At 40.5% G+C, this 18331-nt stretch overlaps 1 protein-coding gene across 7 annotated transcripts in view; it reads right to left on the bottom strand.

The window, feature by feature from the left end:
• Window positions 1-18331, bottom strand: part of BICC1 (BicC family RNA binding protein 1) — a 273157-nt gene that overhangs the window by 87279 nt on the left and 167547 nt on the right. For all 7 annotated transcript variants that reach the window (XM_069753550.1, XM_069753555.1, XM_069753556.1 and 4 more), the window contains exon 3: window positions 6891-6960. In XM_069753550.1, coding sequence (XP_069609651.1) covers window positions 6891-6960 — 70 coding nt within the window. The remainder of the gene's footprint in view (window positions 1-6890; window positions 6961-18331) is intronic.

Raw genomic sequence — 18331 nt, 5'->3', positions numbered from 1 at the left:
TCCTCTGCATGTATTGTGTTAAAATATTAAGGTGCATCTAGAGTAGTAACTGAAAATTAACTTCAACAAAAAGTCTAAATGGGAAAAAAATTGAGACTTTTACTTAGTACATTTACCATATAAAACAAGTGTTTAACAATTTGCCTTGTGCCCAAAATGCCCTTATTGTCCTTAGTCAATGATCAGATTTTAAATCGCTATAAAATAATAAACTCTCACCTCATTAAAAATGGGTGTTTGTGTTAAGGAGCGCAAGAAATTTTAAAATCACTCATTTCCACAACACGTAATAAAAAAGCCAACATATTACTTCATAATATATCTGTATACAAGTACTAAAAAGGGCGGTCCGGAACTAAAGTATATTTTACTGCTAAATCTTTATTAAATGTCAATCTAAATTTTCCAATAGCCTTTTTTTCATTTTTTTCCTAACTAAAGTCCCTACCGTTTCCTTCACTACACCACCAATGGCTTTACGTTTTTTTTTCTTTTCCTACTTCCTCTTTAACCCCTTTACCCCCAAGGGTGGTTTGCACGTTAATGACCGGGCCAATTTTTAAAATTCTGACCACTGTCCCTTTATGAGGTTATAACTCTGGAACGCTTCAACGGATCCCAGTGATTCTGACATTGTTTTCTCGTGACATATTGTACTTCATGATAGTGGTAAAAATTCTTTGATAGTACCTGCGTTTGTTTGTGAAAAAAACGGAAATTTGGCGAAAATTATGAAAATTTCGCAATTTTCCAACTTTGAATTTTTATGCAATTAAATCACAGAGATATGTCACACAAAATACTTAATAAGTAACATTTCCCACATGTCTACTTTACATCAGCACAATTTTGGAACCAAAACTTTTTTTTGTTAGGGAGTTATAAGGGTTAAAAATTGACCAGCAATTTCTCATCTTTACAACACCATTTTTTTTTTTAGGGACCACATCTCATTTGAAGTCATTTTGAGGGGTCTATATGATAGAAAATACCCAAGTGTGACACCATTCTAAAAACTGCACCCCTGATGGTGCTCAAAACCACATTCAAGAAGTTTATTAACCCTTCTGGTGCTTCACAGGAATTTTTGGAATGTTTAAATAAAAATGAACATTTAACTTTTTTTCACAAAAAATTTAATTCAGCTCCAATTTGTTTTATTTTACCAAGGGTAACAGGAGAAAATGGACCCCAAAAGGTGTTGTACAATTTGTCCTGAGTACACCTATACCCCATATGTGGGGGTAAACCACTGTTTGGGCGCATGACAGAGCTCGGAAGCGAAGGAGCACAGTTTGACTTTTCAATGCAAAATTGACTGGAATCGAGATGGGACACCATGTTGCGTTTGGAGAGCCCCTGATGTGCCTAAACATTGAAACCCCCCACAAGTGACACCATTTTGGAAAGTAGACCCCCTAAGGAACTTATCTAGAGGTGTGGTGAGCACTTTGACCCACCAAGTGCTTCACAGAAGTTTATAATGCAGAGCCGTAAAAATAAAACAAAAATTTTTTCCCACAAAAATTATTTTTTAGCCCCCAGTTTTTTCCCGAGGGTAACAGGAGAAATTGGACCCCAAAACTTGTTGTCCAATTTGTCCTGAGTACGCTGATACCCCATATGTTGGGGTAAACCCCTGTTTGGGCACACGGGAGAGCTCGGAAGGGAAGGAGCACTGTTTTACTTTTTCAACGCAGAATTGGCTGGAATTGAGATCGGACGCCATGTCGTGTTTGGAGAGCCCTGATGTGCCTAAACAGTGGAAACCCCCCAATTATAACTGAAACCCTAATCCAAACACACCCCTAACGCTAATTCCAACAGTAACCCTAACCACACCTCTAACCCTGACACACACCTAACCCTAATCCCAACCCTATTCCCAACTGTAAATGTAATCTAAACCCTAACCCTAACTTTAGCCCCAACCCTAACTGTAGCCCCAACCCTAACCCTAGCCCGAAAATGGAAATAAATACATTTTTTTAATTTTTACCTAATTAAGGGGGTGATGAAGGGGGGTTTGATTTACTTTTATAGCGCTTTTTAGCGGATTTTTATGATTGGTAGCCGTCACACACTGAAAGACGATTTTTATTGCAAAAAATATTTTTTGCGTTACCACATTTTGAGAGCTATAATTTTTCCATATTTTGGTCCATAGAGTCATGTGAGGTCTTGTTTTTTGCGAGACGAGTTGACGTTTTTATTGGTAACATTTTCGGGCACGTAACATTTTTAATCGCTTTTTATTCCGATTTTTGTGAGGAAGAATGACCAAAAACCAGCTATTCATGAATTTCTTTTGGGGGAGGCGTTTATACCGTTCTGCGTTTGGTAAAATTGATAAAGCAGTTTTATTCTTCGGGTCAGTACGATTACAGCGACACCTCATTAATATCATTTTTTTATGTTTTGGCGCTTTTATACGATAAAAACTATTTTACAGAAAAAATAATTATTTTTGCATCGTTTTATTCTCAGGACTATAACTTTTATTTTTTTTGCTGATGATGCTGTATGGCGGCTCGTTTTTTTGCGGGACAAGATGACGTTTTCAGCGGTACCATGGTTATTTATATCTGTCTTTTTGATCGCGTGTTATTCCACTTTTTGTTCGGCAGTATGATAAAGCGTTGTTTTTTGCCTCGTTTTTTTTTCTTACGGTGTTTACTGAAGGGGTTAACTAGTGGGCCAGTTTTATAGGTTGGGTCGTTACGGACGCGGCGATACTAAATATGTGTACTTTTACTTTTTTTTTTTTATTTAGATGAAGAAATGTATTTATGGGAATATTTTTTTTTCATTATTTAGGAATATATATATATATATATATATATATATATATATATATATATATATATATATATATATATATATATATATATATATATATATATTTTTTTTTTTTTTTTTTTTTTAATTTTTTTTTTTACACATTTGGAAATTTTTTTTTTACTGTTTTATTTTGTCCCAGGGAGGGACATCACAGATCGGTGATCTGACAGTGTGTACAGCACTCTGTCAGATCACTGATCTGACTTAGAGCAGTGCAGGCTTCACAGCAGGCTCTGTGAAGCCACCTCCCTCCCTGCAGGACCCGGATCCGCGGCCATCTTGGATCCAGGCCTGGAGCAAGCAGGGAGGGAGGTAAGACCCTCGCAGCAACGCGATCACATCGCGTTGCTGCGGGGGGCTCAGGGAAGCCCGCAAGGAGCCCCCTCCCTGCGAGGTGCTTCCCTGTACCGCCGGCACATCGCGATCATCTTTGATCGCGGTGTGCCAGGGGTTAATGTGCCGGGGGCGGTCCGTGACCGCTCCTGGCACATAGTGCCGGATGTCAGCTGCGATAGGCAGCTGACACCCGGCCGCGATCGCATGCATCAGGGAGCAGAGCCTGCGGGCACTGCCAAAGCTTGTGCCCACTCCATGAACAAAAGCATCAGTGACCTCTGTGTCAGGGGCTGGGCTAGTCCCTACTCCAATGGGCATGCGTTGGTTGTCAATCTCAACATATGTTCAGTACAGTGACCATGTGTTTGTTTGCTGGCTCTGAACAGAAGGAGCCAGCAATAACAGGCACTGTATATTATTCTTAGAGGAAATATACCCAGCATGCTGTAAAAGAAGAGACCAACACTGGTCTCTGCATACCTGCTATTCCTACAACGTTCAGTGACAGTGCACTCTCCTGCTGGCTCATTAAATCTGATCAAATCCAGCCAGTGAGTGCAGAGTCACTGTGCAAATTTCACATTGAGAAGAATCTATCTCGCATACGTTAAAATTAATAACTGACTCCGTGGAGCAGGGACTAGCCCATGCCCTGAATAGGAGGTCCCAGAAAATCTCATATCAGGGAGAAGTTAAAGACCATGTCAGTGACTGCAGTCTCTGCCCCCTGATTACGACTTGTTTGAATATCCCAGCATGTACTGAGATTTTCAAATGAAGAGTCAAAGAGGAAGTAATTAAAACATTTAAAAATAAAGCAATGAAGAGGGAACGGCTGGGGCTTTTTAAATTAAATATTAGAAAAGCGATTAGATTAGAACATTAAATTGATTGGCATTTAGGATTAAAATAAATTATTAGCTCCGGACCATCCCTTTAAATCATTTTATCGTGTTAAATAAGCAGCTAAAATGTAACAAATTTGCAGGGAACAATGGGGACTTAAGATTTAGATTTTGTACAAAATTTTTACTGGCGGGAGAATGTAAACTTTTATTTAACACAACATTCTCCGTGTGAAGGAACTATTCTTCTAAACTAGGGTATAAAGGGCATAAAGGGTACCTAAACTTCCTATTAAGATTCAGCACAAGATAAAGTAAAAAAGATACAGTAAGTAAAGATACAGATAGATAGATAAAAGATTATTATTATAATTATTATTATTAATAGAGATATTGACCTCTCTCTATTGCAAAAATTGAATATCAACTAAACTTACCAACTTGTCTGAAAACATCAGCAGAGGCTCTTAACCATTCAGACATCTAATAGCCTAGTTAAGGCTACGTTCACACTAGCGTTCTGCTAGTGTGCGTCGCCTTAGCGTCGGGCGACGCAGCGGCGACGCACGCGTCATGCGCCCCTATGTTTAACATGGGGGACGCATGCGTTTTTGTGTGTTGCGTTTTGCAACACTTGCGTCTTTTTTGCCGCTAGCGTCGGACCAAGAAAACGCAACAAGTTGCATTTTTCTTGCGTCCGATTTTCGGCAAAAAACGACGCACGCGTCGCAAAACGCAGCATTTTTGCGTGCGTTTTGCCGCGTTTTTCTGTGCGTCGTGCGTTGCGTCGCCGACGCAGCGGCGCGCAACGCTAGTCTGAACGTAGCCTAATTTACTCAGGTTCGGAGATGTATGAAAAGTTGGCACAGAAGTTTGTTAAAGGAATGGTGCTCCAAAAATACTGACAAAAATGCAGAATGGCAAATACTTCCACACTGCAATAGCACTAATAAACAATTTATGCAGTGTGAATAGACCCAAGGGTTCCATTTCCACATACCAATAATTTTCAATTGGGATTTTCCATCCAAAAAATGGCTGTATATTACAATAAGAATAGGATACATAAAATACACAGCAAGTTATTAATGTATGTTCCCATGTTACAGCAAATCTCACTTTTTGTAATGCACGATTTCCACGACATCCATAGTGATAGTTACCACTGCAAATTTCATTTTGGCATTTCCAATGCTTTGATAGATGACAATATAAAGATTTCTTAGTTGGAATAATAAAGTAGAATCAATTGTAACGAAATTAGAACAAAAAAACAAAAAAAAACAATGATGTCGTGAAAATACACTTTTCCTCCCTTCTTCCAGATGTTCCCTTTCCAGTTGTAAATTATAACCTCAAATCGATTAAGGAGCCTTCACGTTCCACAAGATAATCTTCCCGCCGATGAGACCGATACAAGTGCACAACTCGTTACAGTGCAGATAGAGCAGCGTTGTAACGAGCGGTGCACCCGTGTGATCACACAACCTCTGGAAGTTAATTAATCATGTCCCTACTGAATTACTGCAGACAGATTTTAAAAGTGATAGCAAAATGTATTCAATTATATTTTGAAAACTGCACAATTGTTAATTTTACAAAGAATACCCTTTATTTGCTAAAATCAGAACTCTTCTTGAAATAGTGTTGTGCAGTAGCCTTTTATTACATGAAGGAAACGGGGAAAAAAAAAAAAACGACTTCAGGAAAACTTTTCCTAAAGTGTCTTCTGCTTGAAAAACCTTAAGGCTACAGTTCCACATTGCGTTTTTGCTACCCTTTTTATGAAAATTTTGTGTTTTACAATACCAGCAATAGCTAAAAGGTTTCAGAAGTCTCATGCACACTTTCATGACCGAAGTGGAATACTGCTGAGTTTTTCAAATGGCAGCATGTCACATCTTTCAGCGTTTCAAACGCAGGTATCAGGTTTTGCTGCAAAAACCTTAAGGAAGGCTGCATCATGATTTTTTATTTTTTTTGAGGGGGGTGGGGGGAAAACAAACTATCACAATCAAAACTCAACAAAAATACACAGCAAAAAACTCCGTAATATCTGCTTTTGTAAGCAGCTTTTTTACTGCTAGCAGGTTTTGCCTGTGGAAAAAAAAGCAGCAAAAATGCAACGTTTGACATAGGATACGTGCCCATGATGCAGAGTTGATGCGGGTTGGACGCTGCGTACTTCTGAAACATCAAACCCGCAGTGGCCAGCTATTACAGCATAGTGGTTGGGATTTCATGAAATGTCATGCCCTCTTTACGTCCACAGACGCTCACGGATCACCCGCGGAGACTTACATGCGGCCAGTCTTTCCAGACTGCAGCATGACAATTTCTCTTGCGTAGACTCCTCTGCAGGAGAAATGGCATCAATAGAAATGTATTGTACGTGATGAATCCGTATGGTTCAGTGTACACATGCGGATTCTCCTGCGTTCAATAGAAGGCAGCACTTTGGACGCAGCAAACATACACTGCATCCAAAGCGCTGCTAGTTCCAAGATTGTGGGCACCCAGACTAACACTTTGCAATTTTAAATATACTATCTATTTTGCATTTCCCATTTCTTGCCAAATCCACTCTGGTGATGGCTCAAAAATACAGCATGAAAAACCACTCTAGTCCTCTTCACTAGTCATGTGTTTTAATTTTTAAATTTAATGTATTTTTTATTTAAAGAACATCATTTTGTGCAATTCAGAATAAAAATGGAATAAAAATGGAAAACAGACGAGTTTTCAAGCATGTAGAAGATAGTTGGAAAAGATTACATGTGAATTTAGCTCATGGTGGTGGGTCCCATTTCATTCCCAAAATGTAAAAAAATAATTAAAAAAATGAAGGGCTACAAAAACAAACCTCACCTTTCTTTGACTTTGCTCCTATCTTCAGTTTAGACGGCCAAGCGATCTGTGTATTTGTTTCTTCCATAATCTGCAGAGAGAAAGTGAATGCATCGTAAGTAACTTACGTTAACTAATAGTTCTCCTTTGGTTTCAAGCAGGATTCTCACCACATCTTGAGTTCATAGTCTGGTCAAGATACAGATTTAATGAAACATCCGATCAGACAAACAGCCTTGATCAGAAAGACTGACATTTGCCTCTACATAAATATCCACGATGTCAGAGGTTGAGAACAATTCCGTTATATCTTGACATGCAGTGAATTGTGTTATGATACAGAATTATGAACCTACATCCAAAAAGAAGGATGAGCCTTTGGGAGCCATTTCTGACATGGTCAATGGCTGTATGAGAAACACAGCTGTAATACTCCTCGACCTCCCAGTCCTCACTCAGATACCATGATCCTAATGGGAGTCATTTCACCATTATCAGGATCTCACAATAACTAGATCAGCATTTAAACACGGTAGACCTACAACTGAACGCCATATGTGGTCAACCACTGCTGAAAAGTTGGTTTAAGATTGGTGAGATGTTTAAGATTTAAAACATATACACCCCAAATAGTTATGAGCCAATGTCCAGCAATATTGCAGGCTACATGTTAAAGGGATTCTCAGCACAAAAATACTTCAAACCAAGTCCTGATGCATCATTTGCATACACCTTGCCATCCATCTCCGTCCTTCTCTGTCTCTATGAAGCCAGAGCGGTTAATTAAAGGGGGGTGTGGAGACCGGGAAAATAAATGGGTGGGAAGGTGTATTTAAATGATAATCCCTGGCGTGATTCACAGAGTGGCGGGACTTTGTTTGAACAGTCATTCTGTGCTGATAAACTCTCCCTTTAAATAAAGAATTTCAACCAATTGTGGGTTTAAAATTTTAGGCAAAAATATTTTGCCATAGCAGATGCCTGAATCATGTCTGACATAGTATACAAAACGGTATTTTTCTTTCATAGAGAAAACCAATGTACAAAAAGATATAATCTTATATACTGCTGGTCAATCTTAAACCAATAGGTATGGTCAGCTCAAAACAATTTGCCAAAGAGGGAGAGGTTCGTACAGGTTTTACCTGCACAGAATTTAGTGACCTGACAAATTTGAAGCTAAGCAACCAGAGAGGCCTGGGAGAAAGTTATCAATTTACCTTACTTAACGTTTCTCCTCACTATAACCGAGTAGGTATTCCTTCCTTCAGGCAGACATTTGAATACTTATTTCTCATAGTGCATTGCCAAAAAGACTATAAACACCGCTTATCTACTCTGAAACGGTCCCCAAGCCATAACTGCACCAAAGCGGTCATCTTACAGCAACCTTGCTCTGTAATAAGGGGCAAGAATCCTCAGAGGTCTGTAAATTATGGGCTTCTTGAAGAACATCACATGTAGCATCTGGCCTAGTCATTGGCTTGGCCTCAAGAAACTACCAGTAGGCACACCCAGACCATAAATGGAAGCCAGTGTGTGTTCTAGGTGCAAAAGTATCCTAGAAGTGGTGACCTAATTAGTGATTGCTCTTTTCCATGTACTACACCAGGTGTGGGGAACTTCAGGCCCCAGGGCCATTTATGGCACCCGACGACCTTTTATCATACCCCCGGGCAGATTCTCAGGTACCGCATTCTTGGGCAGGGAGCTGTATTTTGATTGCCACAAGCTCATTAATTTCTTCTTGCTCTGTGAGCGCACACATGCAGTGTTCACTACTGAACATTGAAGGGCATGCATTGAAAGATTACATCCTGAAACCAGTGTTAAGAGTCAGGATGTACTTCGCTGGCGGAGTTTGTACGGCCCCCGAAGGATGGTATAAATGTCCAAATGGCCCTTAGCAGAAGAAAAAAAAAAAAAAAAAAAAAGATTCCCCACCCCAGTACTACACTAATATTAAACAGTATGTCTACTACTTTTATATCTATGCCCTAACCTTAGGATAGGGCATTGTCTGATCGGTCGGGGTTTGGCACTCCGCACCCCTGCCAATCAGCTGTTACTGGTGTCAGCAGCGGTGGACAACCAACAGGAAGCTTGTTGGAGGTTGGCGGTCTAGTTGTAGTGAACGGGATTGTTACCGACATCCGCCTCCTATTGAACTGAATAGTAGTAGTGGACAACCTCTAACTTGTGCAAACTTAAGCAATGAGGATTTGCTAAAATTCCACCTGGACATTTAAGCCATATTCAGGTGAACATTATAATTTCTTTGCTGTGTGTTCAATATGGACATTTTTCGTGTTGTTAGGTAGCAGTGTCATTATGGTATGTTCATCTTGCAGTTCTGGCAATAAGTGTGTAGCTAACCCTGAACTCCCCTTCGAGGTGGCCAGACAGACCGTTCAGTTACTGGCAGACGAGTTGTGGCTGGAAGCAAACCAGACTCCCTCTAAACATTGGAGAAGGGAGGGCCCCGATCCCTGATCCTTGCTCTGGACTTCTGGTGCACCGGACGAGAGTGTGTTTGTTAGGGGCCTTTCTTTTGGAAACCACAAGAGCACTTATCTGTATGCAGATACTGTAAAAGGAAATTGTTAAATATAGCCAAAAACTGCAACTCCACAGATCTCTGCTACCACTGCATAGCACAATTAAAAAAAAAGTCAAAATAATCAGCTTCTTGGAAGCTACAAGTCTGAGAAATTTAGAGGGTGTAGTAAGCTGGTACTGAGAACATAACCAGGAACTCAGAAGAATTACTGATAAACCCGAGACATCTCAGCATCTTTCAATTAGGTGTAGAAATGCCAAGTTATTTCAATTGATAAAAGGGGAAAAAAAACCTGCAAGTTGATAAAAACTTCACAGGAATGGTTGATAAATTACTGCCAATTGCACAATACCATTGATGCATAATATGTTAACCAACATTATTATCAGCCAATTTCATAATATTGTCTCTTTTCAGAGGTTTGTGATAGATTTTTAAAATTTCTTAGTTTTTGTGACTAGATTGTTTTAGAGAGGGAGGAGGCAACACCATCTCCAAGACGGGACAGTTAGAAATCTGGCCCAGTTCCATATTAACCAATTTCTTTAGAGTGAAATGCAATCAGAAAACTTTATGAATACAAAAGATAACTATCCAAGAAACTGCACAAATTGAATCAATGCTGTGAAAAAATGCTGCGAGCTTAAAGGGAACCCGTCACCCCCAAAATCGACAATGAGCTAAGCCCACCAGCATCAGGGTCTTATCTACAGCATTCTCTAATGCTGTAGATAAGGGCCTCCCCCCCATGTATTCTGAAAGATGAGAAAAAGAGGTTAGATTATACTCACCCAGGGGTGGTCCCTGGACGATGAGCGTCGCAGTCCGGTCTGGCGCCTCCCATCTTAAGATGATGTCCTCTTCTGGTCTTCACGCTGCGGCCCCGGCGCAGACGTACTTTGTCTGCGCTGTTGAGGGCAGAGCAAAGTACTCCAGTGCGCAGGGTATCTCTGACCTTTCCCGACGCCTGCGAACTGCAGTACTTTGTTCTGCCCTCAACAGGGCAAAGTATGCCTGCACCGGAGCCGCAGTGTGAAGACAAGAGGACATCATCGTCAGAATATGGGAGGCCCCGGACCGCGACAGCATTCCAGAATGCAGTAGATAAGCCCCTGATGCTGGTGGGCTTAGCTCATCGTCGATTTTGAGGGTGACAGGTTGACTTTAAGACCCAAATGAGACTCATAGGGGCATGTGATTTTTCTTCTAGGAAGATTTAACCTAAGGGAGGCTGGGTTGACACCACTTTTATATATGTATGCTCAGAAAGCTCCAAAATTTTACATACTAAGGGGTCATTCCATGTCAAGTGAACCAATGATTTTTACCACTATATTTTTAATTCTTTTGAGATTTTGTTATTTGGTAAAAGTGTGTCAGAGAATGCAAAATGTGATGAAAAAAAATTTCTAGATTTTTTTTGTATTTTTTTTTGATTTTCAAAGTTCGGAAAAAGTGCGAATTTCGGTGTTGCCTGCCTTTATTTTTCTCCCCATAACTAAGGCTAGAAAAAAGATAGAGAAACAAAATAAACACCATTCTACTTAGAACTGTACATGCTTTCACCAGATATGTCACAAGAGTATCTTTGATAATATTTTACCTATGCGAACGCAAGTACAAAACTTTTAATTTAAAAATTTCAAAAACTGCACATGTGCCTGCTATGCTCCTAGCCACACCTCTACCAAAATACAAGATGGGATCGTGATGGGATCATATTTAAAAAAAATAAAACTATTACAGTGTCAATTCGAAAATCTCACATTCAGATCTGTTCAGCCTGTGGTCTAACAGTGTGGGGTCTATATTTACCAAATAATCCATGATTTTTAGATATTACTGTATTTTATTATGTTATAGAGTATTAGGCTATATTCACACTTTGCGGCTTTTACCGCGGAACCGCCGCGATTTTGATGCTGCGGGTCCGCAGCAGTTTCCATAGCGTTTACAGTAACATGTAAACCCTATGGAAACCGCAAACCGCTGTGCACATGCTGCGGGAAAAACCGCGCGGGAACGCAGCGGTTTACAACCCGCAGCATGTCACTTCTTTGTGCAGAATCGCTGCGATTCTGCACCCATAGGAATACATTGAACCGCTTACTTCCCGCATGGGGCTGTGCCCACGTTGCGGGAAGTAAGCGGATAATGTGCGGTTCCTACCCGGGGTGGAGGAGAGGAGACTCTCCTCCAGGCCCTGGGAACCATATTTGGGGTTAAAAAATAAAAAATCATGTTATACTCACCCTCTGAAGTCTTCAGCGCTGCACGCGGCCGTCCGGTCAGAGTTGCTGTGCGACCAGGACCTGCGGTGACGTCGCGGTCACATGACCGTGACGTCACAAAGGGTCCTTCTCGCACAGCATCTTTGGAACCAGACCGCCGGGTGCAGCGTCCAGGAGATCCGGACATCAGAGGGTGAGTATAACCAATTTTTATTATTTTTAACATTACTATTGATACTGCATATTGCTGCATATGCAGCATCAATAGTATAGGCGGAAACCCGCAGCGGAAAACGCGGAACAAACCGCGATAAATCTGCAGGGAGAACCGCAGTTGTTTTGCCCTGCAGATTTATCAAATCCGCTGCGGGAGAACCCGCAGAAGGACAACGCAAAGTGTGAACATAGCCTTAAAAGCAGGAGAGGGCAGAGGAGAAAGCTTTGTTGGGGCTGAGAATGACCAGGGGTAGACGGTGACTGCAGAGCAGATGACAGGCCAGCAGCTCCAGCCTCCAGAGGCCGTATTCACACCAAATCTTAATACCCAGGAAACTCATCAAATGGGGGGAGACAAATATTCTTAACATCCAGTTCATGTATTGTACGAACCAGGACTACAAAGAGGAGGAGAGTTTGTGAAAACCTCGGTTTCAGGAAGCAGAAAGGGGACTCCGCAACACCGGACTGTCATTCCATGTAGCGAAACAAATAAAAACAAGGATTTTTCATTCAGCAAAGAGAGCGACGTCCATGACGTGGTAGAAGGCGGCACAAGATCGGCAATGGATGACAGAACTGGTGATGTGACCTGTGAATATGATCGGCGCTGCTGGCGGCTACTGTACTCTCCAAAGATTGTGAAAAAGAAGAAGTAGAAAGGACTTTTCTGCAGCTTCTGGTCCAGCGCCGTCCTTTGTATATCCAAGAAAACCAGACATTGTAAAAGTTAACAAAAATCAAATACTGACTCAGGTGGAGCCGAGCACCATGACCGGCCGCACATACTCTGACACAGAAGGAAACGGCCATTGGTAAGCGCTTATGGACAAGATGACATTTCACCCACTAGAAGGGACACGGATGATAAAAGGCCAGTGTAAAAACCTACCATTAATTGTTTGATTAGTTCATATTTTATAACACGAGGATTTAACTACTGGACTATTCTTAACACTTCATAAATGACAGGTTTAGTGATATAATAGAAAAAAATGGTTACATGTATAAATAGGTAGTAAAAATATTGGTTCTTTTAATCTTGTTTTTAACATATACGGTAATTAGGATGAGACTGTATTTGGAAAATCACACTTGAGGATATGATCACCTTTATTCTTTTGGCTTGTTCAATGAATTCAGGTTGAAAATGCTGAGCAAGTTGTGTTATGATGATTAAGATGGATTTATTCTGGCACTTCGGGATTTGTTTTTTGTGTTTCTTTAGTGTTACATATAAATGTTGAATGCAATAAGTTGTAATTTGAAAAGAAAAAGGGAAGAAACTCAAACAAAATCAGATAATTCAAGGCTTAAAAAAATACAAATTTGATAGGTTTCAAGTTGAATCCTTGTGCAAATATAAACAAGAACACAAGTAACACACATGCATGTTTTCACAATTTTAAGGGCATGTTCACATTTGCGTTGTTGTGTGTTGCGTCGGCGACGCAACGCACAACACATGCAAAAACGCATGCGTCCATTTTTGGCTTGCTTTTGGACGCAAAAAAAAAAAGCAACTTGCTGCGTCCTCTGCGCCCTGACGCATGCGTCACAAAATGCAAGACAACGCATGTCCATGCGCCCCCATGTTAAATATAGGGGAGCATGATGCATGCGTCGCCGCGGCTGCGCCCGACAATGCTAACGTGAACGTAGCCTTAAACATACGTTTTTTTCAAAATAGCACATCAAAATTTTGAATTTGATTTCTCCAAAGCAAAATATCAAGAAACACAGTCTTGTGACATATCAAATGAAAGCTGGCACCGTTCTGAGAACAATGATGCCTTTCCCACCTCTATCTTAATTCTAGCCCGAGATATGATAAAAAATGTAAAGCCATACCAGGCCAAAATCCGCACTTTCAAAACTTTAAAAATCTGTAAAAAATTAACTGATGAAGAAAAAAATTCTAAACTTTTAATTTGTAATTAACTAACGTACTTCATAAAAACAAAAAATAAAAAAAATCTAGACGTCAGGTAAAAAAAAATATTCATATTTGGATCACTTGATATGGAATGACCCTAAGCCCCAATTCATCAAGGTGTTTATTTCAAAGATTTCTGGTGTAAAACACTTTGCATTGCCCAAAAATTGTGACTTTTCAACCACAGTAGGTGGAGAATGTGTGGGAGGAAGCGTGGTGGTGCCCACCCACCAAATTCATCATAAATTGGTATACCACACTAGTGGTGTAGCTTACGCCAAAAATGTTACTCTAGTTGACTGGAGCACCATTTCTGGTGAAGGGCATGCCACAGAGGAGATAAACCAGGTTCATTAAGTGGTGTGAGCCTCTTAATATATCAAGGCATTTTACCCCACCGTGTTTCTTCATTATGACAGGCGTATACAACGCCAGTCGTAATTAATTGTGCCCCAAATGTGTACTCAAGCTCCACTGCAAAACCGGTGAAGAGTTATTTTGAGCACTGTGGCATGAAAAGGTCAGCAAATTACACAGGAAAGAAAAATCTGGAAAGCTTATTAGAAAGCGCCCTCCCATCATGTGTGGTCCGGCAGTATAGAAAAAATAAGATACGTCAAACATACAGTTTAACAAGTGGAAATCTTTGGGTGATAGTTAAGCAGTGTACACACGGTCATCAAACACATAATAGGCTTTTCAATAGCTTTTCATAACAAATAGATGCGATTATAGCCCATAAGTGACAGAGCCGCTAGAGGCTCAACAATGGTATCCACCTATAGGCTATAATGTAAAGTGAATGCCATTATGTCTGTGGGTGACAAGTCACTTTCAGGCATTTGTCACTGGCGGTTTATTCTATAAGTCAGGAGCGTATACATTTACTAGAGGCCATAAAATGTGAATTAAAAACCCGACTAACTGCCTTCAAAAACCGTAACATCATACAGTCCACAGGAGTTCAGCATAAAGTCATTTTAGTTCAAAGCAGAAAACTCAGCCAAGCCAAAGCTTAAGAACAAATCCTAATGCTAAGTGAGAAACACCATTTTTTTTTTCTTTTAAAGAGTAGGCCATACAGCAAAAAGGGGATAAATAAAGACATGAGAACATTAGCAAAATCACATTTTCTAAGTTACATATATATATGACAAGAAATAAATATGGAGATAAGGAAATGGGAGAAATATGCAAATTGTCTCTTAAGGAATCAAACTCTAATGCCACCTACCGGAAGTGGCAATCCTATGTGCACTGCGGATTTCGTTTTCCATAGGTTTACATGGTAATGTAAACAGGATGGAAAACTGCTGCGGATCCGCAGGCAAATCCGCAATGTGTACACATACCCTAAAAGTCCTCTTCCTCTCCGAAGGGAATTTGATATCCCAGAAAAACTTTGCATGGCCTATAAGCCTCCTTACACTGGCATGTCACTCTCCATAAGGAGAAATTTTACCCTTTAAACCCATACAGCCAAATCAGATCTTATGCTTTGCACTGACAATAGGCAACACCCTGAAACACATCAGTAAATCAGAAAAAAATTCAATATGTGAACATAGCCAAAAGTGATTTTACTTGTGAATTTATTTTTTCAATTTTAACTATTTAGAAGCTAATACAACCCATTTAACTTTACACAAGACAGATTTGTAGGTTTGTCAGATGAACAAGATGCTGGCCATGTTAATTATAGCGATTCTTTCCTTCGACAAAAGCCAAAATATTTGTCATTTAAAAGTTTAGAAATGTATTAAATAACATTTTCTGTTTTTTCTATTCCTGGAGAACTCCTGTAATAACTAAAGCTATGAAAGACGCTTGTAAATTGATGATAGTCTTAAATTCAGGACCACCCAGTTTTCCTGCTCAACCTCCTATTCATCATAAAACTAGAAGTATCAAAAAAGTATTAAAAACATACACTTAAGAAATCAACAAATTTCCTAATAAGTTATGCGCATAGTGTTCAAGTAATAAAAAAAGTACATTTTCTTAATTGCCATTAGAGCACCAACAGATGCAAGTTGACAAGCGTGTCCGTGAATCACTCATTCAATTTTTGCTTAAAGGACAAATGTGCCTGTAAAATGAAAGAATGTGTTGATCGTATCACCAGCATGTTCACAAAAATGAGACTCACTAGATGAAGAATATCTTGTACACTAAAGAGAATCTGTCACCCCATTTTTGGCCTATAAGCTACGGCCACCGCCATCAGGGGCTTATCTACAGCATTCTATAATGCTGTAGATGAGCCCCCCTCCCCTAATGTAACCTGAAGGATACGAAAAACAAGTCAGATTATACTCACCCAAGAGTGGTCCCAGTTCGGTCCGGTCCGATGGTTGTCACGGTCCGGCACCTCCCATCTTCATACGATGACCTCCTCTTTGCTTCCAGCTGCGGCTCCTGCCTCTCTGACTTTTTCCAGCGCCTGCGCAATGCAGTACTCTGCTCTCAACAGGGCAGACAAAGTACGCTTGCGCAGGAGCCATGGCAGGAGGCAAAGAAGAGGACGTCATCGTATGAAGATAGGAAGCGCCGGACCCGGACCGCGATGCCCATCAGACCTGACCGCAGCGGGACCGCCCCTGGGTGAGTATAATATAACCTATTTTTCTTATCTTTCAGGTTACATCAGGGGCTTATCTACAGCATTATAGAATGCTGTAGATAAGCCCCTGATGGCAGTGGCATAAGCTAATAGGCCAAAAATGGGGTGACAGATTCCCTTTAAGTGCTTGCAACATCAAGTTTGGTTTAATGGAATTCAGTATTTACAAAACACACCAAAAATTGGTGCAAAATGGTCTTGTAAAAAAAAAAAAAGTCACTTTATTAGTGCCATTACATCGTATGTACATGAAATAAGACAAGCACCCCGCATGGACTTAAAGTATGGTCAAGAGTAAGGTTTCTGTTACACTTACCGTAGTTTTGCCTCCCGCTTTTGCGGCCCCCAATAGATTTCTATGGGGCCGCAATAATTCCACAGAGCACTGTACGCGGTATGGCCGTATTTACGGCCGTGAAAAAATATCGAGCCTTCTCAATATTGTTCACGACTTACGGACACAGCCCCCTTTGAAAATCAACGGGGCCGCAAAAACAGAAGCTTGTTTTTGCGGTGCACGGTGACTTCCAGTTTTGCGAAACGCCATTTTTTTTCCAATACTTTTGCCATAATATCGGAAACCCAAAAAACGTCGATCAGCAAGTTTTTTTTGCGGTCCGATATTGTGGCAGACCGTGAAAATTGTGGCAATACGGCCCACAATAACGGGCCACAAAAAAAGAAGAAGTGTAAAAGCCTAATACTACACTTTCAGTAGTGGAAAAGAGGAAGGGATGGAAAGGTTACAACTGAACTGAAAAACTATATACTTCAATATTAATCCTGAAGCTATTACTTTTGCATACATTTACACCAAAATATGAGACTATACTTGTGCTTGGCTCAACAAACCAACAGGTCAGATATAGCAAATAGTAACTGGACAGATTAGCACTATGGACTCAAAGACTGACCGTAATCAGAAATCCTGCTCTTCAAAAAGAAAATATTAAAAAAAATAATCTGTCACGTGTTCTCTATATAACCACCACCCATAAATGCTTGATGTTATAGATTGCAGCCTTACAAGATTTAAACAGCGTCCATCAGGCCCAAACAGCAGGGACGAAAATCTGGACGGTTGAATCTGGAAAGTTGATGTATAAACAATTACAGTATTTATCATCAGAGCGGAGCACAGAACACCACCAGCACTGCTCTCCAGATGTTTGACCAGCAAGTCTTGGACTGGAGACCAATTTATCTTCCAGAAAACTAACTGTCTGAAGCACTTATCTTTGCTTAGCAACAACTGGCATTCCTGGAAGGGGATTTGCATGTCCAAAAACCTGCCAGCGTGCCAATGTGTTTCTGACAGAATTTGGCCCATTATGCTACCTATGCACATCGGATTTCATTTTTATCACTTGTGGAATTTCTTTGGCTTATTCTGCACATATGAATCTACACCATATTCCTGAAACGGACCCAAATCTGTGTATAGAACGCAACTCCACTAATAATTTATCCAGTACCACTCTGTAAGGAATCACTGTCATTTTAACAGAAGAAGCCTACAAAATTGTAAATTTAGAAAGTAGTTAACTTTGTCTCTACTGGGTGTGTTCTGTATAATCCATCTCTAGCAGCAGAGATGCCAAGATGGATTAGAGCAGTGTTCCCCAAGTTCGGTCCTCAAGAGCCACCAACGGGTCATGTTTTCAGGATTTCCATAGTAATGCCCAGGTGAGCACTCCATAATCTAGACAGGCATCAATTCCATCACCTGGGCCATACTAAGGAAATCCTAAGAACACGACCTGTTGGTGGCTCTTGAGGACTGGAGTTGGGGAACACTGGATTAGAGAGAGTGGGGAGGGTATGGCGGGCTCTTCTCCTGCTCTCCTGTCTGTCAGGAGGCGGGCTCTTCTCCTGCTCTCCCGTCTGTCAGGAGGC

This window comes from Ranitomeya imitator, chromosome 2 (genome assembly GCF_032444005.1).
Source record: "Ranitomeya imitator isolate aRanImi1 chromosome 2, aRanImi1.pri, whole genome shotgun sequence".
Classification (NCBI taxonomy): Eukaryota; Metazoa; Chordata; class Amphibia; order Anura; family Dendrobatidae; genus Ranitomeya; species Ranitomeya imitator.
Note: the sequence above shows the minus strand (reverse complement) of the source record. Positions and strands in the feature narration are given on the sequence as shown.